A 19,815-nucleotide genomic window follows, 5' to 3' on the forward strand; every position below is an offset into this window, starting at 1 on the left:
TATAGTCATCTTCAAATCTTTTGGATCATAAATTCAGATATGCCCTCTTTAGTTTTTTTTTTTTTTACGATTATTATTATTGGTGAGTAAATATCAAATTTTTAAGCAGAACGCATACATTTTTTTTACCATACTTAATTGATGTGTTATGTATGTATGTATTTTAATAAGGGAGAATTTAATATCCATATCTGATAAAATAATTCTGAAGGGTAATATTTTTATTGACTTTTTGTGCTATTATTTGATCAAAAGAGAATCTAAAGAATGCTCTTTTAAAGTTAATCTTTAAAATTACCTTTCATGAAAAATACGCAAAGCTTGCTTGCAAAATGTTGAAATAAAACTTTTCTAATATATCTATAAGGATATGAGTATGTTTTTAGTGTTTTGTCCTGCATTTTTTTGTGAATTCTTAACACTAATAATGGTGCTTAAACTGTGCTTGATTTTTATCCATCATTCTTTTCACCAATCAAATAATTGGAACAGTAAGAGAAAACAGGTAAGAGAGAGTGATTATTCAATTTTGTCTAATTTAGCATAAAGCATAAATAATATAAATAAACTGTTTAAAATTTTTGTAGATTATCCACATTGTAATTGGATTAAAGCTCTTCAGAACTTATTTTATTTGTTGATGTTCCCTACATTAAATAAATATTATATCTTATCGTAATACATGCATATCTATTTATAAATTCATTGTATATTTTATAAGCAGAAATTTTCCTTAAGTGCTCTTCTGACGTTGAACAAACTACAAACAAACTCTGTAGATATTTAACATATACTGTTGAATACATTGTGGTCGTTCTTATTCACTCTATATTTCTCCAAAATGTTTCAAAAATTTATTGCTGAACTTGAAAATATGTAGTCTTATTTCCAATGACATTTTATCTAAAGTACAACTTTTAAACATTATAAAACATTATTTTTGAAAAAAAATAAAATGCATAATGTTTCAAACATCAGACTAAAAATAAATATTTTTGAATAGGGCAGATGGAGAGAGGATTTCCTTTTCAAATCAAGTTGATGGTAGGTCGACGAATATTTTAACTACAATCATGTATAAATACGAGGGTTGTCCAGTAAAATCGTGGTCAAGTTGTCTATTGTCAAATATAATCATCACTGCGTTATGAAATTTTCACTTCTTTTCACTACTTTTTACTACATGTACATATATTATGAATATACATAACAAATTTCAAATAGATATATGCATAAGTAAACAAAATATGAGATTTTCTGTTATGTATTTTATCGCCTTACGGTGCACGATGATAACGAAGGTAAACATGTGCACTTTTCACCTTTTCTAAAATAAAAATACTGGATAAGTCGAGTTATGTCCAAGACACGATGTAGTTACGATATCGACACATTACTTTTTTTTTTATTTTTTTATAGTTTTCTATAATATTTCTCTATTCTCGTGTGTTTATTACAATACTTCCTGTTTTAAGATTATTTCCTTACTGTTAATATCCTCGATATCGTGCCGACATCGAATAATGGTTGTTCCAAGAATTGTGGCTTCCATCCTTTATATGGTGTTTTACAGAACTGTTACTTAAAACTTTCTTTAAAAATCTTTCCCTGAAGTGTCGATATCGTCGATATCGACGATATCGCTTCGATATCGAATCATGTTTGCTCAGCCCTTGGTAAATACCTTCCCTGTTACTTTGAATGTGTTTATATTTAATTACTTTACTTTTACAAAGATTTTTCTTACCATCGATATCGTCGATATCGACGATATCGTATCGATATCGAATCATGATTGTAAACAGCATATTACTGTACCAATCTTCACCCTATTACAAAAACTTTATTTTTACATCACTTCTGTGTTTAGTAAGTTTACCTTGCTGTCGATATCGTCGATATCGACGATATCGTATCGATATCGAACCATGATTGTTAAAGCATTTTAAAGAATTTTCACCCTTACCCAACATCTTACTCTAAATCTAATCTAAAACAATAACAACCCTTGAATTTTCTTAATCATAATTTTTTTTCACATTCATGCCAATAATGAATCAATTTTCACTTCGCTTGTTACTTTGTAAAAGTATGTTATACCTCAATGTGAAAATAAATTGTGCAAATAGGATCGATATCGATACGATATCGTCATGATATTGTCGATATCGACGACATCGACGTCATATAGAGTCTTAAATATGGCACCAGGTATTACCAATTAAGAGTGCTGATCACATTCGATATCGATACGATATCGACATAATATTGTCGATATCGTCGATATCGACATCGAATTCGTTCTTGGACATGTATGGAGTTGTCTCACTTATTTTATGAAATTTAATTATTGATGCAAAGACTTTGGTCTACATAAACCGTTGTAGAACCAATCTGACACACACACATGAGATCATTTGAAGATTTATTAGTAAGTTATGGACAATATTCTCACCATTATCCAACCAATAGACAAACTTATATCGACGGTCGACGGTGACAGCGTAATTTGCTATGACACAATAGCAGTTTGTTCATATGTTTTGTACTACCTCGGGACTCGATTTCTTCAGTATTCATACAAAGTATCTGAATAAGATGTCATTACAACCTCAAAATCAAACTTAACTGACATCCGGTGCGCCGAAACGTCAACAAACGGAATCATTTTTATTGTGTTTACCACTTTCCCATTTCGAATTCTTGGGAAACTGCCAAAAAACCAAATCACTGAAAATTTTAAAAATACCACAAAATGGACCAAGGAATCGAATAGGAATTATTTTATCCCAATCTTTTGCATTTAAAACTTTTATTTCGAGTTAATACTTGTGTATTCTTTAATAAAACCTTGTTTTTTTTTTTGGCCGTGAATCATAGGACCGTATTCTGGGTACATTCAAGTAAACGAAATCTTTTTTTTTGTGCATAGAATACCCCAAAAAATTATAATGTTTTTAGATATGATAAATAAACATTTACTGAAAATTTTAACTTATAGCGTCCATTACTTTTTGAGAAAAACGCTTTGTCTTCGCTTTTACAGGACAACCCTCGTATAAATGCTGGTAAATTTTTTTTTTATCTTTGAATATATATGTCAGATGTTTATAATGGTATTTAATGTTTTGAGGTGTTTTTTGTTTGAAATAATTAGCTTTTTTACTTAGAAAATTAAAAAAAAAGGAATTTCAGTTGAAGCTTCCATAACTATAACAGCGATGCACATTCAGTTCTTTCACAAAAATATAAATTTTGAGAGGAACACGCAGGTAGGTTAAGGTTACAACCAAATATTCTACTTGCCTATATGATATGACGTCATAGTAAGCTATATGACGTGAAGTTTAGAGATAACAATTTCTTATAATCGATATCTAAGATTGATTTGAGGTCGTAAAAATTAATCAAAATATGCAAAGGCATTATACAAACAGAATTTTGTCATTTCTGGGTCTCTGTAGTTGTCACACGGGTTAAATACCAAACCCGTGACGTCATAACTGTTGATCATGCAGTAGCAGAGTGAAAGTGAAACGTAACGAGAATTCATGTAAACAAACACAAGAAATCGGAGTTTAAAAGCATTTAGAATGAATATCATGTGTGATTCATGTGGGAATAAAGCTTATGAATAAGGTATGGCAATATACTTCAACAATATCTTCGTAAAATTAAAGCAGGGAGGGTGTTTACTTGCCGATCAGCCTTTCCTCTGTCGTTCGTAACAAATAAGATGCAAAAGTTCAACACTACGCCGCACACTTTGAAACTTAATTTTTGTTTCTATCTAAAGTTCTTATTCTATTATTTTTGTAAAGTGCTGCTAGAATCGTATGGTTTACGGGAATTACTGCATTTTTTTTTCGATGTTATGAACAAAATGTAAATATTTTGGGAAGGTTTCGTCAGAAAGTGTTGAATAATTATTTCTGTGATAAGACAGTAGGATTCTAGCAGCACTTTTCATGATACAGAAATGTTTTTACATAATTATTATTACAAATTGAAATCAATTATCCCCGGGGTAGTGTTAAACTTTTCACTTTTTCATTAAGGCATATTTTCTAATTATAGACGTCACGTGGTGACGTCGTGGTGAAGTGCTTCATGTAGTATAAGTCCCAATGAAGTCTATAGATTGCATAATTATAAAAAAAGTTTTATGCTTGACTTTTCCGATTTATTAGTGTTACATAATTATAAAGAAGTCTTAATTCGCCGAATTCAGGTCCATGTGCTGCCTTAACATACCCGCGCACTCGTTATACTCAAAATATAATAAAATAACCATTCTCAATGATATTTTGAGTAGTGCATTAGGTTCAAGAATCATCAAAGTTATATTGTTTTTTTTTTTTTTTTTTGATTTTCTAGATCAACAAGACACTAATGTCGAGACTGTCCCTGATATGTAAGTTTTTGTTTTACATTTTTGTACTTTAAGGAACGCAATTTGAAAGAATCATTTTTAAAAAAAATTGCATTCAAACAAATTATCGTAAAGAGAACAAGTTACACAGAATACACAAAGTCTTATTTTGTTTATCAAACTATTGAATGTAATTAATCTAATGTAATTTTTACTAAAAAATAGTTCTTTGTTTTACATGTTTATTCTACAGGCATTTTTTTATGAATATGGTACAGTTTAAAACAGTTAAACATTGAAACTCGTTTAGTATGAACAAGGATATTGCAATTTCATTGCGAAGTTAACTTGTACCCCCAGGTTAATTAATGCAACGAATTCCTCATACAGATATTACAAATTACAGATATTGCGAAGTAATTTCATAGAACCCAGTGATATCGCTATAACCGAGTTTTACTGTAACTCAGTGACAATGTATACAGTATACTGTTATATCCCCTGTCCTACATTAAAGGAGTGTTTCACACGTGTATGTCTATGTGTGTGTCTGATAAATTTTCCTCGCAGTTATCTCATCAATACCCACGTGGCATATATGTATGCTTGAAATTTAAGCAAACTCTTCGTTTTTCGTATGACTTTTGTTGGGATTCATATTTGTAAGAATCCGATTTCAACTTTTTCTTTATCTGTGCGTCTGTCCGTACCTATTTTCCGTCACATCTGAACTTGAGTATAATCATTTAATCAGATCGGGGACATTACAGAACTAGTGAGCTCTGGCTAATTGACTTCTTGTTTAAATTGAAAACAACTGCATTCCTTATGATGAAATAATAATGAAGTATGCATTAATATGCAGTTTTGTTTGTTCACTGCATTTACCTTTGCAACTATTGTAAGTTTCTTTTGTATCTTTCTATCCTCTTGTTGAATATACAAATATTAATATAATAATAATAAGTCGCTACCGAGTGTTTCACAAAAGCTTTATTGAATACGCCCCTCTCTCAGTTGAGAATGAAATATATGGAGTATTCCAGTTTAAAAGTCCATAAAACAATACAAACTAGGAGCAGAACACGGATCCCCAAAACATGAGGTGCCATGGATGAATGAGTATCCCCTGCCGACCGGTCACACCCGCCGAGTGCTCCTTGTCATGATCGGGAAAAAACAAAACGAATCAGTTGTCAATTCAGTGTATAGATAATGAACTACATGTAACAATTACTAGGTAAAAATTAGTCAATATTTGACTTACTCACAAATGGCATTTTTCTGACATAGAACTTATGAAATGATTAATCTAAACTAGACCGCTGATATTCTTGTTTCATCAACTTGTTTGTCAAAAATTTACGTCGATTTAGAAATTATACATACGTAGAGCATGCTCTTGTGTATCAAATCAACTAAGAAACATAAACTCCGTATGCAGGTGATGAGGGTTTATCGCTCATTTTTCTGAATGGTGACTAAAAACAACTAGAATAGAGGCACTGATATGTAGAGCCTGATTCAAGAAATATAGCAGACTAAGTCGTTTTACAAACTGTTTTAAATTTTAACGAAAGAAAGCTTAGGTTTGATTTAGTTTCTTAGAATAATTTACATAGAATAATTTACCAAAACGATGTCAAAATGACACTTTGGATTTAATACAGGTACATGTACATCTTTTCGCCTGACCCTTTGTATAGATCTGTCTGATAGGAATCTCGATCAATTTCACAATAAAACCTGAAAATGTAAAATCAAATTACTTTACAACTTAAAAAAAAAATATTACTCAAAGACATTTTTCAATATTAGTTTTATATAAACGGATTTTGGCCCAAATGGTGATTTGCGTCTAATTACATGTACACATCTGGTACACAGGTCATTTAAAATAAATAATCTTCAACAAATTGAAATGTTTTTCCCCGATATTTATGAATATTTTGAAATGGATTGTATATTCTTGTAACCGTTTTTGAATGGTTTTCAAAAGTTTATCATAGTTTTGGAACATATCAGATAAAGTTGAAGATACATAAAAAGTTATTTTCAGGTTTGGAGGGGTAGAACTGTAGGTATTTTGATCTTATTTTACGAACATGCTTTGACAAAAAACATCTTTAAAAAGTACTTAGAAAATTATTATTTTATAAATAAGATTTCACGGTTCTTTTTATTCCATAAACATTTATGTTATACATTTATAACGATAGAATGTTAGGATCCTTGTATAATTCGAGAAATATCATGATCTGAACATAACTATAATTCTTCTAATTTTTTTCCCAAACAAATTATATTTGATAAACTTTGGAGAGCATTCAATGAACATTATTTTTTTTCAAATTGTAATCATTTGGTGACATATTATCAACAATATTGATATTATATGATATTTTGTTTAGTTCTTTCAAGCGACAAGCTACACATATCAGCAATGCCCCCTTTTCTTTATTGCAGTGACGATGCTGAAAGATTGGAGTCTATCACACAGTCAAAGAAAGTTCAGATAACATGTTCAGGGCCCTTAGAAGAAATTGATAAAAAGTTAAAAGCAAAAAATCTAGCTGAATTAGAACTTAAGAACCAAGAATATTTTAAACTTTTCAAAATGAAAAATACCGAATCAGTTGACACGAAATCCACTGAAAAGAGATTCAAGGATGAAATGAGAGAGCTTCAAAAGACAGGGATTCCTAAATTGAGAGAACTTTATGCTGCCTCCGAAATACTGGAACAAGAAGTGGTACTTATACTCCCTGAGTTTGGAAAAATATTACACATTTGGCCAATGCTGAAAGAAATAACTGAAAACAATCCATTGGCTATAGAAGTCCTCTGTGAAGAAAAGACTCCAGCCTTTCGAAGACTTGATAAATTTTGTCTTGAAGATGACGACTGGAAAGAGTTTATAGATCTTAATAAAGATCACAAACGCTGTTTTGACAAGCGGTTCCTTAACGATTTTCAAGTTTTTAAATCCGAAAACTTTTATCCTGACTTGTCCCCTTTAATAACTTGCGAGAGGAAGAACTTTTCTGTTTCTGAAATCGTAAGCTGTTTTGTTTATGGAAATCTCTTTCGCACTCAATTAATAGAAAAATACGTTTCTGAACACCAACAAGACGACATATTAAAAACTATATATGAAAAACTAGTTGATTATGAAACTTACATTGGCGAAGACCAATTACAAAAATTAGGAAATTTACAGGAGGAAACCGAAAGAGAAGAATACCTGAAAACAATTGAAGCCCAAGCTTTGGCTGCTCATTTGACAAAGAGAAAAATAACATCAAAAGGAGATTTTTTATCGATTGCAAGTATATTTAGTATTGATTTGTATATTTGTGCTGGTGAAATGAAACAGCTAATTCGTCCGATCTGTACAAAAATAAACCAGGTTTTCCATGGACATTTAATCCTCTTCTTGATACCAGACTCAGAAAGTTCATTTACAGTTGATTGTTATCCCTCACATTCCTGTTTTTGTAAGATGGAAACACCTATCATAACAGGTGTTTTTTCAGACATTCAAGAGGAAATTTTACCAGAAATTAATAAAAAAATAAGTAAGCCAAGTTTTAGATATTTGATTACATTTGTAGATCTATGCTTATAGATTTCTACAGAAATTCTTTTAAAACTAAATGGTTCATACGATGTTGTATTTAATAAATTACAGATTCTTCTTCGAAATGCTGTTGTAAGCCTTGGTGGCCAAGAAAAAGCCATACCCATCTTTCGCATTTTCAAAAATGGTTCCATCCAGATATAATCAAGAACAATTTTCGAAGAAAGAAACCGTTTGTAAATGTCAGACATAAAAACCAGTCAGAGATCGACAAAAAGTTGCTTGATTTTCTTGAAGAGGATGGGCGCACTTTGCAACAAGTGCAATCGGGTACTATCTGTGAATGCCTTGCAAAAGAAGTGTATGGGACTACGACGGTTTCAAGTACAGAGAAGATCAGGTACGTTTGAAGGAACTTTATTCGGTAATAACCAATATTTGCCCCCCAAATCAAACTTTGATGGAGGTATATTAATTAAGATCTTAAACAAGGGTAAACAAGTAAATGCTGACTTCAAAGCACTGAATATTTTCATAAGTAATGACGTCATATGTACGAAATGACGTCACAAACATGACGTAAATTTCAGTTTTTTATGAATTCTACAGAAAAATGTACATATTTCGTCGATATTTTGAGTTAAAGTCACCGAGCGCATGTGTGTTCAGGATCAATATTTTGATATAATGTGTGGAATGACAATATCAATGAAATATGTAAATATTGCTCCTGAACAAATTTGCGCTCTATAAATTTTAAAGCTAAAATTGTTGAAAATTTGTCCATTTTGTCCTCTTTCTGAAAAAGATATTAAATCGGACTAGCTTGTGACGTCATAAAAACAAAAAATTGTGAATAAACTGCTTTGAAACTATAATATGTTCTGTTAATTTATATTTCTCATAAAATTTATTGAATTCAGCACATTTCAGGAAGTTTTCGAAATTTGACTTTTGTGGGGGCAAGTATATGCAATATACCGCATATAGTTCATTGTTTGTGTATTTAACGTCCTTCTCGAGTATTTTTAATTTTTTGTTCACATCGAGACGCCACCACTTGTCAGTGAATGGATGTAAACTAATATCTATACTCGGCAAACAAGGCTATTAAGCAGTGTCAACACCTGCTGCGAAACAGGACCTCAGTTCATTCGTATACATCCGAAGGAACCATCTCCAACCAGTTGATTGTAATCCGCAATAGAAGGATCAGTTCCCGTCTTTGTGACACTAGAACAGACGGTGTTACTATTGTACCACGCGGACACAATGCCCCACCACAAACTTGGAGAAATAGTCTTGATGATATTATTCCCTTAATGGTCATTGACTGAGCGTCAAATCAGATCGTCCACACAATTTGACATTACTTTAATATATATATTAAATATTATATATTTTATATATATATATATATATATATATATATATATATATATATATATATATATATATATATACACACATATATATATATATATATATATATATATATATATATATATATAGAGAGAGAGAGAGAGAGAGAGAGAGAGCTCTTGTCCCTACTATTTTGAAAAGTGGTTGGAGCAAGTTGTCCGCTGTTGCTTTTTTCTTCGGGTTAAGGAATTTGTCTTAAAGAAAATACAATCAATTTCAAAGTAAACGGTTATCAGTATATCGTTGAACTCTCACAATCTTGGAAGCCCTACATATTTTTTTTCGAATTTTATACGTTTCACGTGAAAAGCAGTTGATGCAAGTGTAGTCATTTTGGCCGAATTCGGGAGAGAACCCATACATACATATGCAATAGTAGAATTCCCTCTAAATTTAAACTCATGCTAATAAAAATAATGACAGCATTATAATGAAACTTTCGGAATATTTTAAGCCGTATTTCCTATGAACATCTTTATCCTGGATGCGATGAAAACATATGAATACATGTTTCCATTGAAGTCTTTCCAAATTATAAGAGCGATGAAAATTAATTGCTTCATAAAATGATGTTTGACGTCGTATTTGAAAATATGTCACTCTTAAAGAGATGTCATCATATTCCGGTGTAGGGCTTCAAATGGATACCTTAGCATACAGGGCTATTGAGAGGTGAGAGTTCTTTATCGGACAAACGGCAACCGTGACAAAGGCCTCACTTTTGAAGGTCTTGTCCGAAAAAAATCGAGATTTTCACTTCTCATGACGGGCGCTCGGTGAAGGAACAATCACTATCTTTATGTATTTCTAAGGTATGACGCGAAGCGGTGAAAGAGAATCGAATCCTTGTCTTCTTGTCGTGTCCAGTTATCAAAAAGAAACATTTGTGCCTTTAATCACATTTCTGCGGATGTCCATTTGGGACCTATCAAAAATATTTTTGAATTCGATATAACGAATTTTCGAATTTGTTTTAACAAAGAGCAAGAGCTACTTTTGGCCTTATTTGGCCTTATTTGGCCCTGAGAATTTCTCTCAGTTTAGGTTGAAAATGCAGTTTTTATCACTTGGAGTGGTGGGGAACACGAAGCTATTAATTATGACGTAATTTCCTATCAGGTCAATGCATTATGACATAATAAAATGCGTCATTTTCCTCATATCTTGTAAATAAAGTAAAATTGAAGCAATTTTTCAATATTTCATGTAGAGAACAACCTATGATCCAAAATATGCAAATACATAATGTAAGCTCTGTTTTTGAAGATCAAAAAGCATGTTTTATTTTTTGGATCATGGGCTGTGCTAATATTTTAATTCTTTGCTGAAGTGAGTCAAATACGCATGTTTTCTGCAAATTTCAACAACATTGCAATTTCTCAAACCTGTTTCCAATATCTAGATTCTCAAAACAATTTTTTTTTTATAGAAAATGAAAGCGCAAAGTGTCTACTTTATTTTGATATATGAAATGGGAAAGAGGGTGATAGATAATTAATTGATATAAGTACAGGGCCATTTTATGCATAAGATGCATATGGCTCTTGCTCTTTATATCGTCATAAATTTCTTTGAATTAGTTAACATGATTTTCAGCTGATATATCATATTTGCTGAAGTCGTTAAAACGAAATCAAAAATTTGTTACAACGAATTAAATTCGTTCGATCAAATTCAAAAATTTGTTATAAGAAATTAAATTCTTTTAAACAAATTGAAAAAAAATGTTATATCAAATTAAATTCTTTTAAACCAAGCCTAAAGTTTGTTATTGAGAATTAAATTCGTTTAATCTAATTCAATCATGGTATATTAAAAAATATATATGAATTCGATATAACGATTTGTCGAATTTGTTTAAATGAATTTAATTTGTTTTAACAAATAAATTAATTCATTTAAGAGAATTCAATTTGTTTTAAGAAGTTTTAGTATGCATTGAAACAAGTTTTAATCTTATCAACAATTTTTTTTTAATTTGTTATAACGAGTTCAACAAATTTGTTATAACAGATTAAATTCATTATAACGAATTAAAAAATTGTTTCAGCGATTTAAATTTGTTATAACAAATTCGACAATTCGTTATATCGAATTCAAAATTATTTTTTGTTACGTCCTTAATCGGCTCCCGTACATTTCTTATGAAGCAATAAGTGACATATAATTTTTTCTGTTCTTCCATCTTTCCGAAGTGGTAAGGATATTGATTTTCTTGTGTCAATCTATTAGTCTGTCACTAGAGAGTAAAATATATGCATCCAAAAGAGATAACAAAATCTGGTAACTACTATTCCTTGAATTTTTTTGTTACAACCACGAATAAAAAAATCTGATATCCTTTTCTTTCCAGAAATACCATTTGTGCAAATGACAATGACAATGATGATACCATTCTAGAAAAAGCAGCAGAAACTCTGAAGACCGATATCTTTGTGTTCAAATATTCTCTGGAACACAGTCGTTGGGTATCTTTTCATCCAAAAGAAAGAAGAACTCGATGCCACTTTTACATCACATTACTTCAGATTGCTGAAGAGGACAGCCTCAAATATAATAGAATAATACCTGAAGAGGGATGTAATTGTCGTCATCTACCACCAGAAACGCCTTACTTTATTACAAAGGGTAATTAACAGGACTTATTTATTAGTCCCCTACCGGTGAAACCGAAGAAGACTATAGGTTTCCTCTATGTCTGTATGTCCCTCCGTCCGTACGTCTAGCTGTCCCTCTGTCTGTCTGTCTGTCTGTCAATCTTTCCAACTTGGTTCTCCGCACTTTTTTTTCTAAACACTTGCAGCTATTCAGTTGATATGTGAGTGTATTTTCATGAGTTACAGATCAAGTTTGTTTTCGTTACCTTTCAATGATTTTTCCCGGAATTACGACCTTCTCAATTTTTGAGGATTTCCGCAATTTTTTCAAAATACTTGCAGATATTAAGGTGACTTTTAGTATGTGTCTTTACCTTGATTAGCAATAGATCAGATTTGAGTTTCGTTCTGTGTCACTGATTAAACACGGAATTATGGCTTAATTTTTATTTTTTTTAATAATTGGGTTCACGATAGGATCCATGATGCACTTAATAAATGTTGTGATGCACTAAATTAAATGTTGTAAACGAGCGCGAGATTGTCATAATTTGAAACTTTCTGAGTAGCTTTATAGTGCCAAACCATAGATCAAGTTTGATTTTCTGGTATATAATTTGTTTTTAACCACATAAATTGAGTTGTTCTGATCAAAGCATGCATATGTGTCAAATGGTATTCAAAGACGTCATCTTTCTTTGTAATGCAGATCGTCTTAATCCAAGACCTTTCATTCATTAACAAGTAATAACTGAAAGGTCCATATTTTGGTGGCACTTTTTCATACACAGGGTCGAATAAAATGACACCCTATAGAGGAAAGGGATTCCTCTATGGGTTGTGTATTGCTTATACAATACTCTAGGAATGTTTGTATCTTTTTTTATTTTTCATATTTTAAAAAATGTGCAAAACAAAGTAGAAAGTATAAAGCAAACCTTTAAAAAAATAAGGACTGCAATACGTGGAACATTTTCTCGCGACCGGAAGTAACGTCTTAAAATTAAAAGAAATTGCCTTAAGTTTATATGATTGGCACCATTGCTGAAAGTTTCATGAAAATCCATCAACGCATTCACGAGAAATCGCGTGCACCAAATCGGTAAGAATAATAATAAGAAGAAATGTTGAAAAGAATACCAAACAACAGAATAAGAAGGTCTGTCGTTGAAAGGAAGACCTTAATAATGATAAAAACAAAGATGAGCTCGTTGCGAAGCAACGAGTAGATCTACCGTACATTATTGTTAAGGAGATGTTGCGATGTTGGATATCTTCAGTAGAATAAGTCAGATAAATCCATACTGATAAAAGACGAAATGAACGATTATGACTATTTTCTGTTGAATTGTACCATTGGACTTCTGATAATCTCAGAAGCTGGTACTTTTTATTTTGAACACCTTTATCTCTTTGATGTATCCAAAATCTCAATATTGGAAAGATGTAATAAATTTGTTGGCACTTTGCATCCCCAAATCTAGTAGGCTAGCCTATTTTTATGATATCATTGATTAATTTTGCAATTCTTTACAACTTTTGTTCTATTTATTTTAACAAAATATTCACATGTAACTATATTCGAGAATTAAAGTGGTAATTTTGTGAGATGTTTGTAAACCAAATTTTTACACTCTGTTGATATCTTGGCCCATCTGTGTTTAATAAAGGTAAAACATTTCTTCATCTTTTTAAACACTTTATTTGTTTTTGTTTTGTTGTTGTTTTAACTGTTTTAGTTAATTTTAGTTTTTGTACTGGCTAAAGTATAAAATAACAAAGTAATATTATATATTTTCCAGATGGTATAAAAACTGATTGTTTGACCATTCCAAGAGAAGATCTAGAATGCCATTCCCATGTCAAGATACTACTAAAAGACTTCAAGACGGATCCACAAGCAGATTACTTTTGCGATGAACAGAGACGTGTTCCCTTAGTTAGTTTTACTTCAGAACATGCAATAGTTTTATCACACCCTGAAATGGAAGACAGAATGATAGACCATATATCAGATATTTCTTTTTCAATTTGCAAGTGTATCAGCAAGGAAATATTTGGAACAGAAGGAAAATTTGATTTAATTTTAGATCATCTTATTTCGGAAATAGTAAATAATAAACATCTTTATGTTCGTTTGTTAGAGGAAATTCAACAGAAGACAACCATTGATATCGAAATGGTCGTAAACCTCCTTAAAGATGGTGTAGAGTTCGAAAAGATCGAACTTTCTGCAGCTGCAAATTATTACCAGTGGCCAATCTATACTGTAAGTTTAGAAGAATCTAATGGAGATTGTGCCGTTAAATGGATTGAATATAAACCAAATACAGAACAAGCAAACGAAGACTATTACATGACATTCTTCAAAGCTTCCGCTGGCTACTTTAATAGGGTTACCTGCAAAGATGCCAACAATGTTTGTAATTGCAGGTTAAATAAACCAAATGAAACAGAAGAATCACAAGGTAATGTTTCATTTTCGTTTAATCAAAGTATTTCAGTGCTAGTCATAAAAAATAACTGGCTTAACAACATACATGGCTGGATTTACATGATGTACTGAGATTTTCATTGGGAAACCTAAAATTCTTGAAGAAGTAAATCTTGATGTAGGTTAATAATGTACAGTATTGTGAATAAAATATTCAAGGAAGAATATTCATTATTTATAGCGATACTTATGGGTAGAGTGACTAATTTTATAAATACAGTTACAAAATCCCATTGCCATCCCATCTATCTTTAACCCTCATAAGATGTTCAAAAGTAAAATCGACCATATATCCATTTAACATGGCAGTTTAATTAAAATGTGAGAGATATACCGGGAAAAAAGTCGATATATTTGACCAGTCAGCAGTGGATGCTCACTGCTCCAAGGCATGTAATCCCACCTCTGGTATTTGAAAAGTATTTGATTGCTCTCTCCGTGATTCTTTGTGACTGAATACACTTTTTAGCTTGAATAATGTTCTATCTACACATATTTCATACATGTATATAATTCATTACCTCTTCGAATCAATGTACATCATGCACAATTGCATGAGCATTATTCACTGATTGAGTTCAGGGAAGAAAGTAGTGAAAATTACAGAAAGTTATAAACTGGCTTATTATAAATTTCTAAATTCGAAACATTATATGTATGAAGATCTTAAGGCAGCAAATTACCTTTTCACTTTAACCCAACTTAATTCCAGATACAAAAGGTTTTTTATTCAAAATTTAGAATGGAGTGTATTTTTTATTGATTTCATAATTTATTTTATGTTTGCAATAAAAGTTTGACGCATTTTTTTACTTGAATAAAAATTTAGGTGTTAATAAAGTCTGGAAAAGACGAGAGTTACAGCAATTATGGGGCCCTGTTAACCACCTTGTTAAACTGAAGTTTAATTTCGAAAATTGGATACGTTCGAATATCGCCTTAGAAATTCTTTGTCTAGAATTTGTGAAAACGTTAGAAGAACGAAGGAAGGGCACAAATATCGCCAGTATTGTTGGATCTTCCACCAGTTTGATTGGAACTATCCTTATGGTGTCTGGAATTCTCGCCTCACCTGTGACGGGAGGAGCAACACTTGCCCTGACAATTGCTGGAGGAGTTATTTCTGGGGGTGGAACAATCACAACTATCGGAGCCAAAGTGGCGGAATTTGCTCGTAATAAAAAGCCCAAAAGTATTGTTCGTCGACAACAGATGGTACTGCAGGAACATTCAAGACGCTTTGAAAAGATTGTGAAAGAATTAGATAAGTATTTGAAGATTCTAGAGGAAAAAAATCGAGAAAAGTTTACTGCTTCCTTAGATGTAGCTCCTGCATATCTACGTACATTCTGTAGTATTGGATCCATTCCACTTCTGATACTTAGGGTTTTAGCGAAAGCCATTACAAGCGCGGAGGCAGTATTTATTCCTGCGTCAGTTCTTGCTGATGGCGTAATAATAGGTATTGCCGCCAATAGTTTAAGAAAAGGCTCCAAAACTGACGACTCCAAAAAACTTAGAACTGCACATATTTTGTTAAAGCTTACACGAGAGCAAATGAATATTTGGGCATACGGAAACACGTATAAAGGAGGTAAATAATATTATGCTTAAATATAGTGTATTAAAATGTGTTTTCTTATACTTCTATGAAATACTTTAGGTATATTTAAAGAAAAAAAAATAATTTACATGATCTTGTCTTTTTCTTAAAGTAGAAACAGTAATGTTTATTACATGTACAGGATTGAAAAACTTTCAAAATATTTCGTATTTGTTGAACTTCTTAATAATTCTTTTCCTTATGCAGGAAGCTCGAATGACATTTTAAAGGAAAAGGCAGAAATTACAACACAAAATGAAGTGAACTAATTCATAATTAAAACATTTTTGCACATCATCTTTGCAAAGGTATTATAATTTTATTATATTTTGTTAAAAAAAATCTAAAAAGAATAAAATGTTATTAATAGATTGATTTATTAGTACATATACTCACTAATAAGAAAACAATATAAACAATTTATTTCTGTCAGCAGGTTTAAGGTCAGACGACACGTTTCTCAAAGATATCTTTTGCATCTCTTAGTATTACATAAAAACGCAGGTACGATATGGCTTCCCAGAGAAAATTGCAGTGTAAACTGTGCAAGAACTTCTCTGAACTACAAATGCATGACGTCATAATTGAAAATGACGTCAAGTCTCTGCAAACTTGAGCTGTAATGATTGGGAAAGTTTCATAAACTTTACATCATATTTCATTCTGCATATTAAGTTTCAAAAAGTTAGTGCTAAAATAAACTTTTCCAAATCTTTTTAAAAAATCTAATATATCCGAATGATTTAGGTAACTTTGTTTTATTTCTCTTGTTTAAAAGACAGCGTGTTTAAAATATGTATGAAAATATACTTTTAGTTTTTGCCCTTTTTCATACCCGGGGGTAGAAGCAGGATTCATAATATGTGTAAAAAAAAGCCTGGCGCATGCCATTAATGATCATGAGATGCAATTTGAGGTCTCTTGTGACAATTTGTTAGAGGAGTTTCCCCTCCAACTGAATATTGCTTAGGGAAAATGTATGATGGTTTTGATTTTCAATATACATATGTCGATGTTGAGTGGAAAATACCCCCAGATTGTCGGTAAGTTGAAGTTATTGTAAAATATTTTGTACCAAAGTTCCCAAGCACATTTTGGATTCTCAAGGGTGCAACGAGTTTATTTATATGACAAAAAGTAATAAAAATTGTGTTATAGGGCTGCACTGAAGCGATTAATGTGAAGCACTTCAGAAAGGTGAAAATGGCTGTCACGTGATCAACGAAGTCTTTTGATATCGTAACAAATATGTTTATATATAGGCTAGGGAACTCTCTATATGAATTGGCCGTATCTAGGTACGTAACTTAAAAATAAAACTTAAAATCGACCTTGCAATGCAATGTTACGTTTAAACATCATTTAAAGCTATGCGAAGCCTAATGCCTAGGTCACATTTCCCGACCGGTGGCCGAAGACCGGTTGTAATCGGTGGTAATCCTTGGTGTAAGCGATGCCTAAACATCGGTTCACATCGGTCTAGTAGTCCTTAAAGTATCAGTCACATTAAAACATTGCTGTGATGTCATTCCTTTGTTCTTGCAGTCTAAAAGTTTACCTGTGGCAGTCCGATATTAGTGAGCTGTCTGATATTAATCGTAATATCAGACTGTCGCAGTACTGATATCTAGCAAAATCGGACTGCTTCTGAACAAAAGAAATAAAAAGTGTGATAATTTAACAAACAGCAATTTAAATTTCTCACACAGAATGATGATTTTTAAACACTGATTTTACAAAATTGCAAAATAAAAAAAAAATAATTAAACTTTCATTTACACCGAATATACCGTATTAGGAAAAAGAACATGCGGCAGAACAAATAATGCAAATAAAAACAAACAAAAAATGGGAACTTCTAATAAACTTATTAAAAGTGAGAAAGTGTTTCAACCCCTTTTTCTGTTTTTTTGAAAAAGGGTGGGCACACTGGGGGTCACCAGTGAAGCACATAAACTTTCAACCCCCCCCCCCCCCAAAAAAAAAATATAATAAAACGCAAAGTTTAGACACTATAAAGAGCAGCATTCAAACAATTTGATTTTATTTTTCTCAGAAAAAGAAAAATGCTTAAACGCAAAATCAAAGTAACTAGGCCCAGTATATATGATAATAAATACTTAATTTGACAGACTTGCAACAAAAATTGAAAGAAATTTGAAGATTTTTACGTTTCCCTCAAAACTTCTGGATTATTGATTATGCTTGTTTTTCTGTAATGGAACATCAAAAACAAAAAAAATTAAATGGACTAGTGTACCTTTAGCACTTGCTTAATTTGCTGTGGATATTCTTCATATCGGCATTTTCCATTCCATTCCAAATTCATCATTCACTAGATTGTCTGTATGATAATTCGTTGCACTGCTTTAATCTCCATGTATGTTTTAATGAAGAAAAATTTTGTCCCCACTCTCCATATCAAATTCTTTCAAATACCTTCTTAATTCAGTGTAACCAAATCCCTAAATACTGAGCACTTTTCATTTAAGCCTGCATTCTTAAAAGAATTGCTTCAGTGGTCATTAACACCTTTGTCTTTTGTTCTAATATCGGACTGTCTCAGGTAAATCAAAAGCAATGTTTTAAGTACGATATATGCCTCATACAATTCTGTATTAAAAAATATCAGACAGTTTTCGGCCCTAACGGGCCTCAAACTGTCTGATATTTTTTAATACAGAACTGTATTCGGCATATATCCAATACTTATCCAGCGATGGGCAATAACAGCAATTTTTGATAAAAATGGCGTGGTTGCCGGCCGGACTTTACAAGGGCCCAGCGATGCATTGCTAATCATAAAACGATGTTCCAGGATAATCGGCCGATGTATATTACATCGCTCAGACATTGATGAACATCGTTCGCACATCGGTCGACTACGGGCCAATATTTGGTCGAACGTCGACCGATGATCGGCCGTTATCTGTTGCCCACCATTCAACCTCCCGATGACCTCAGATTCAACGGATATTGGACGATGCTTGGCCATACAACGGCCGATCCTTGAAAGATGTGTTAATAATGGGTTGCCGGTAAGGAGCGATGTGAGGCATCGTTAGAGACATCGCTGAATTTTATCTAAGAATTATTTCCTACCGATGACCCCAACGATTTGCAAAATGGCCTCAGTCACCGTCCGATCACTAGTGGTGTCCGGCCGGCAACCATGCCATTTTTATCAACAAACGCATCGGTTTCTCATCGTATATCCCATCGCTGGATAATGTGACTTACACTTTAACAGTACTGCGAAAAAAAAATGCATAGTCTTCATTCTATTGTAATTTCTACATTGTTTTAAATATGTTTTAGATTAAGTACATCAAGAATGGTGATATAGGCCATTCAGAACATTACCCATAAGGGATATATAAGAAATATAACCCAGGGGTATCCTATCCAAATGCCTTGTAAGGTACAATGATGTTTTGTAAGAAGACGTGTTTAAATACAAAAATTTCAATGACAAATTCTTGGAAAAAATGTTGATTATTTTCCAGAAACGTGTCTTCTAACTTTTAAACTGTGCATAAATTAAATAAGTATCGCACTGCTAGATTAAATATTGTAGATAAAATGTTAGTTGAAAAAGCTATACTTTTTAGAAATTGTAAATTTTTCTGAATATGAAAAAATACTGAAAAAATTATTTTCAATCGTAATGCATCTATTTTTACGAAGTTACTTTCGAATGTATAAATATGTTAAAATACTGAATATTTTTTCCCCACTTCACTGTTT

General features: G+C 31.9%; 1 protein-coding gene across 1 annotated transcript; it reads left to right on the plus strand.

Annotated features, from left to right (window-relative positions):
• The first annotated feature begins 841 nt into the window (after positions 1 to 841).
• LOC134236532 (uncharacterized) lies at positions 842 to 16,337 on the plus strand. Its single transcript, XM_062718710.1, has 8 exons — positions 842 to 1,044; positions 4,378 to 4,414; positions 6,839 to 7,950; positions 8,064 to 8,352; positions 11,728 to 12,002; positions 13,774 to 14,439; positions 15,295 to 16,059; positions 16,276 to 16,337. The coding sequence occupies exons 3-8, from the start codon at positions 6,990 to 6,992 to the stop codon at positions 16,335 to 16,337; spliced, it is 3,018 nt and encodes a 1,005-aa protein (XP_062574694.1). The 5' UTR covers positions 842 to 1,044; positions 4,378 to 4,414; positions 6,839 to 6,989.
• Positions 16,338 to 19,815: the final 3,478 nt, after the last annotated feature.

The sequence above is a fragment of the Saccostrea cucullata genome, unplaced genomic scaffold (assembly GCF_032062105.1).
Source record: "Saccostrea cucullata isolate Sc308-1 unplaced genomic scaffold, CSIRO_AGI_Scuc_v1 ctg340, whole genome shotgun sequence".
In the NCBI taxonomy this organism is placed as follows: domain Eukaryota; kingdom Metazoa; phylum Mollusca; class Bivalvia; order Ostreida; family Ostreidae; genus Saccostrea; species Saccostrea cuccullata.

Excerpts from the sequence above, each read along its gene's own strand:
- LOC134236532 (XM_062718710.1), top strand. The coding sequence starts at position 6,990 with ATGAAAAATACCGAATCAGTTGACACGAAATCCACTGAAAAGAGATTC. Across the intron at positions 7,951-8,063 it reads AGAAATTAATAAAAAAATAA|ATTCTTCTTCGAAATGCTGT; the intron begins GTAAGCCAAGTT and ends AATAAATTACAG. Across the intron at positions 16,060-16,275 it reads CGGAAACACGTATAAAGGAG|GAAGCTCGAATGACATTTTA; the intron begins GTAAATAATATT and ends TTCCTTATGCAG.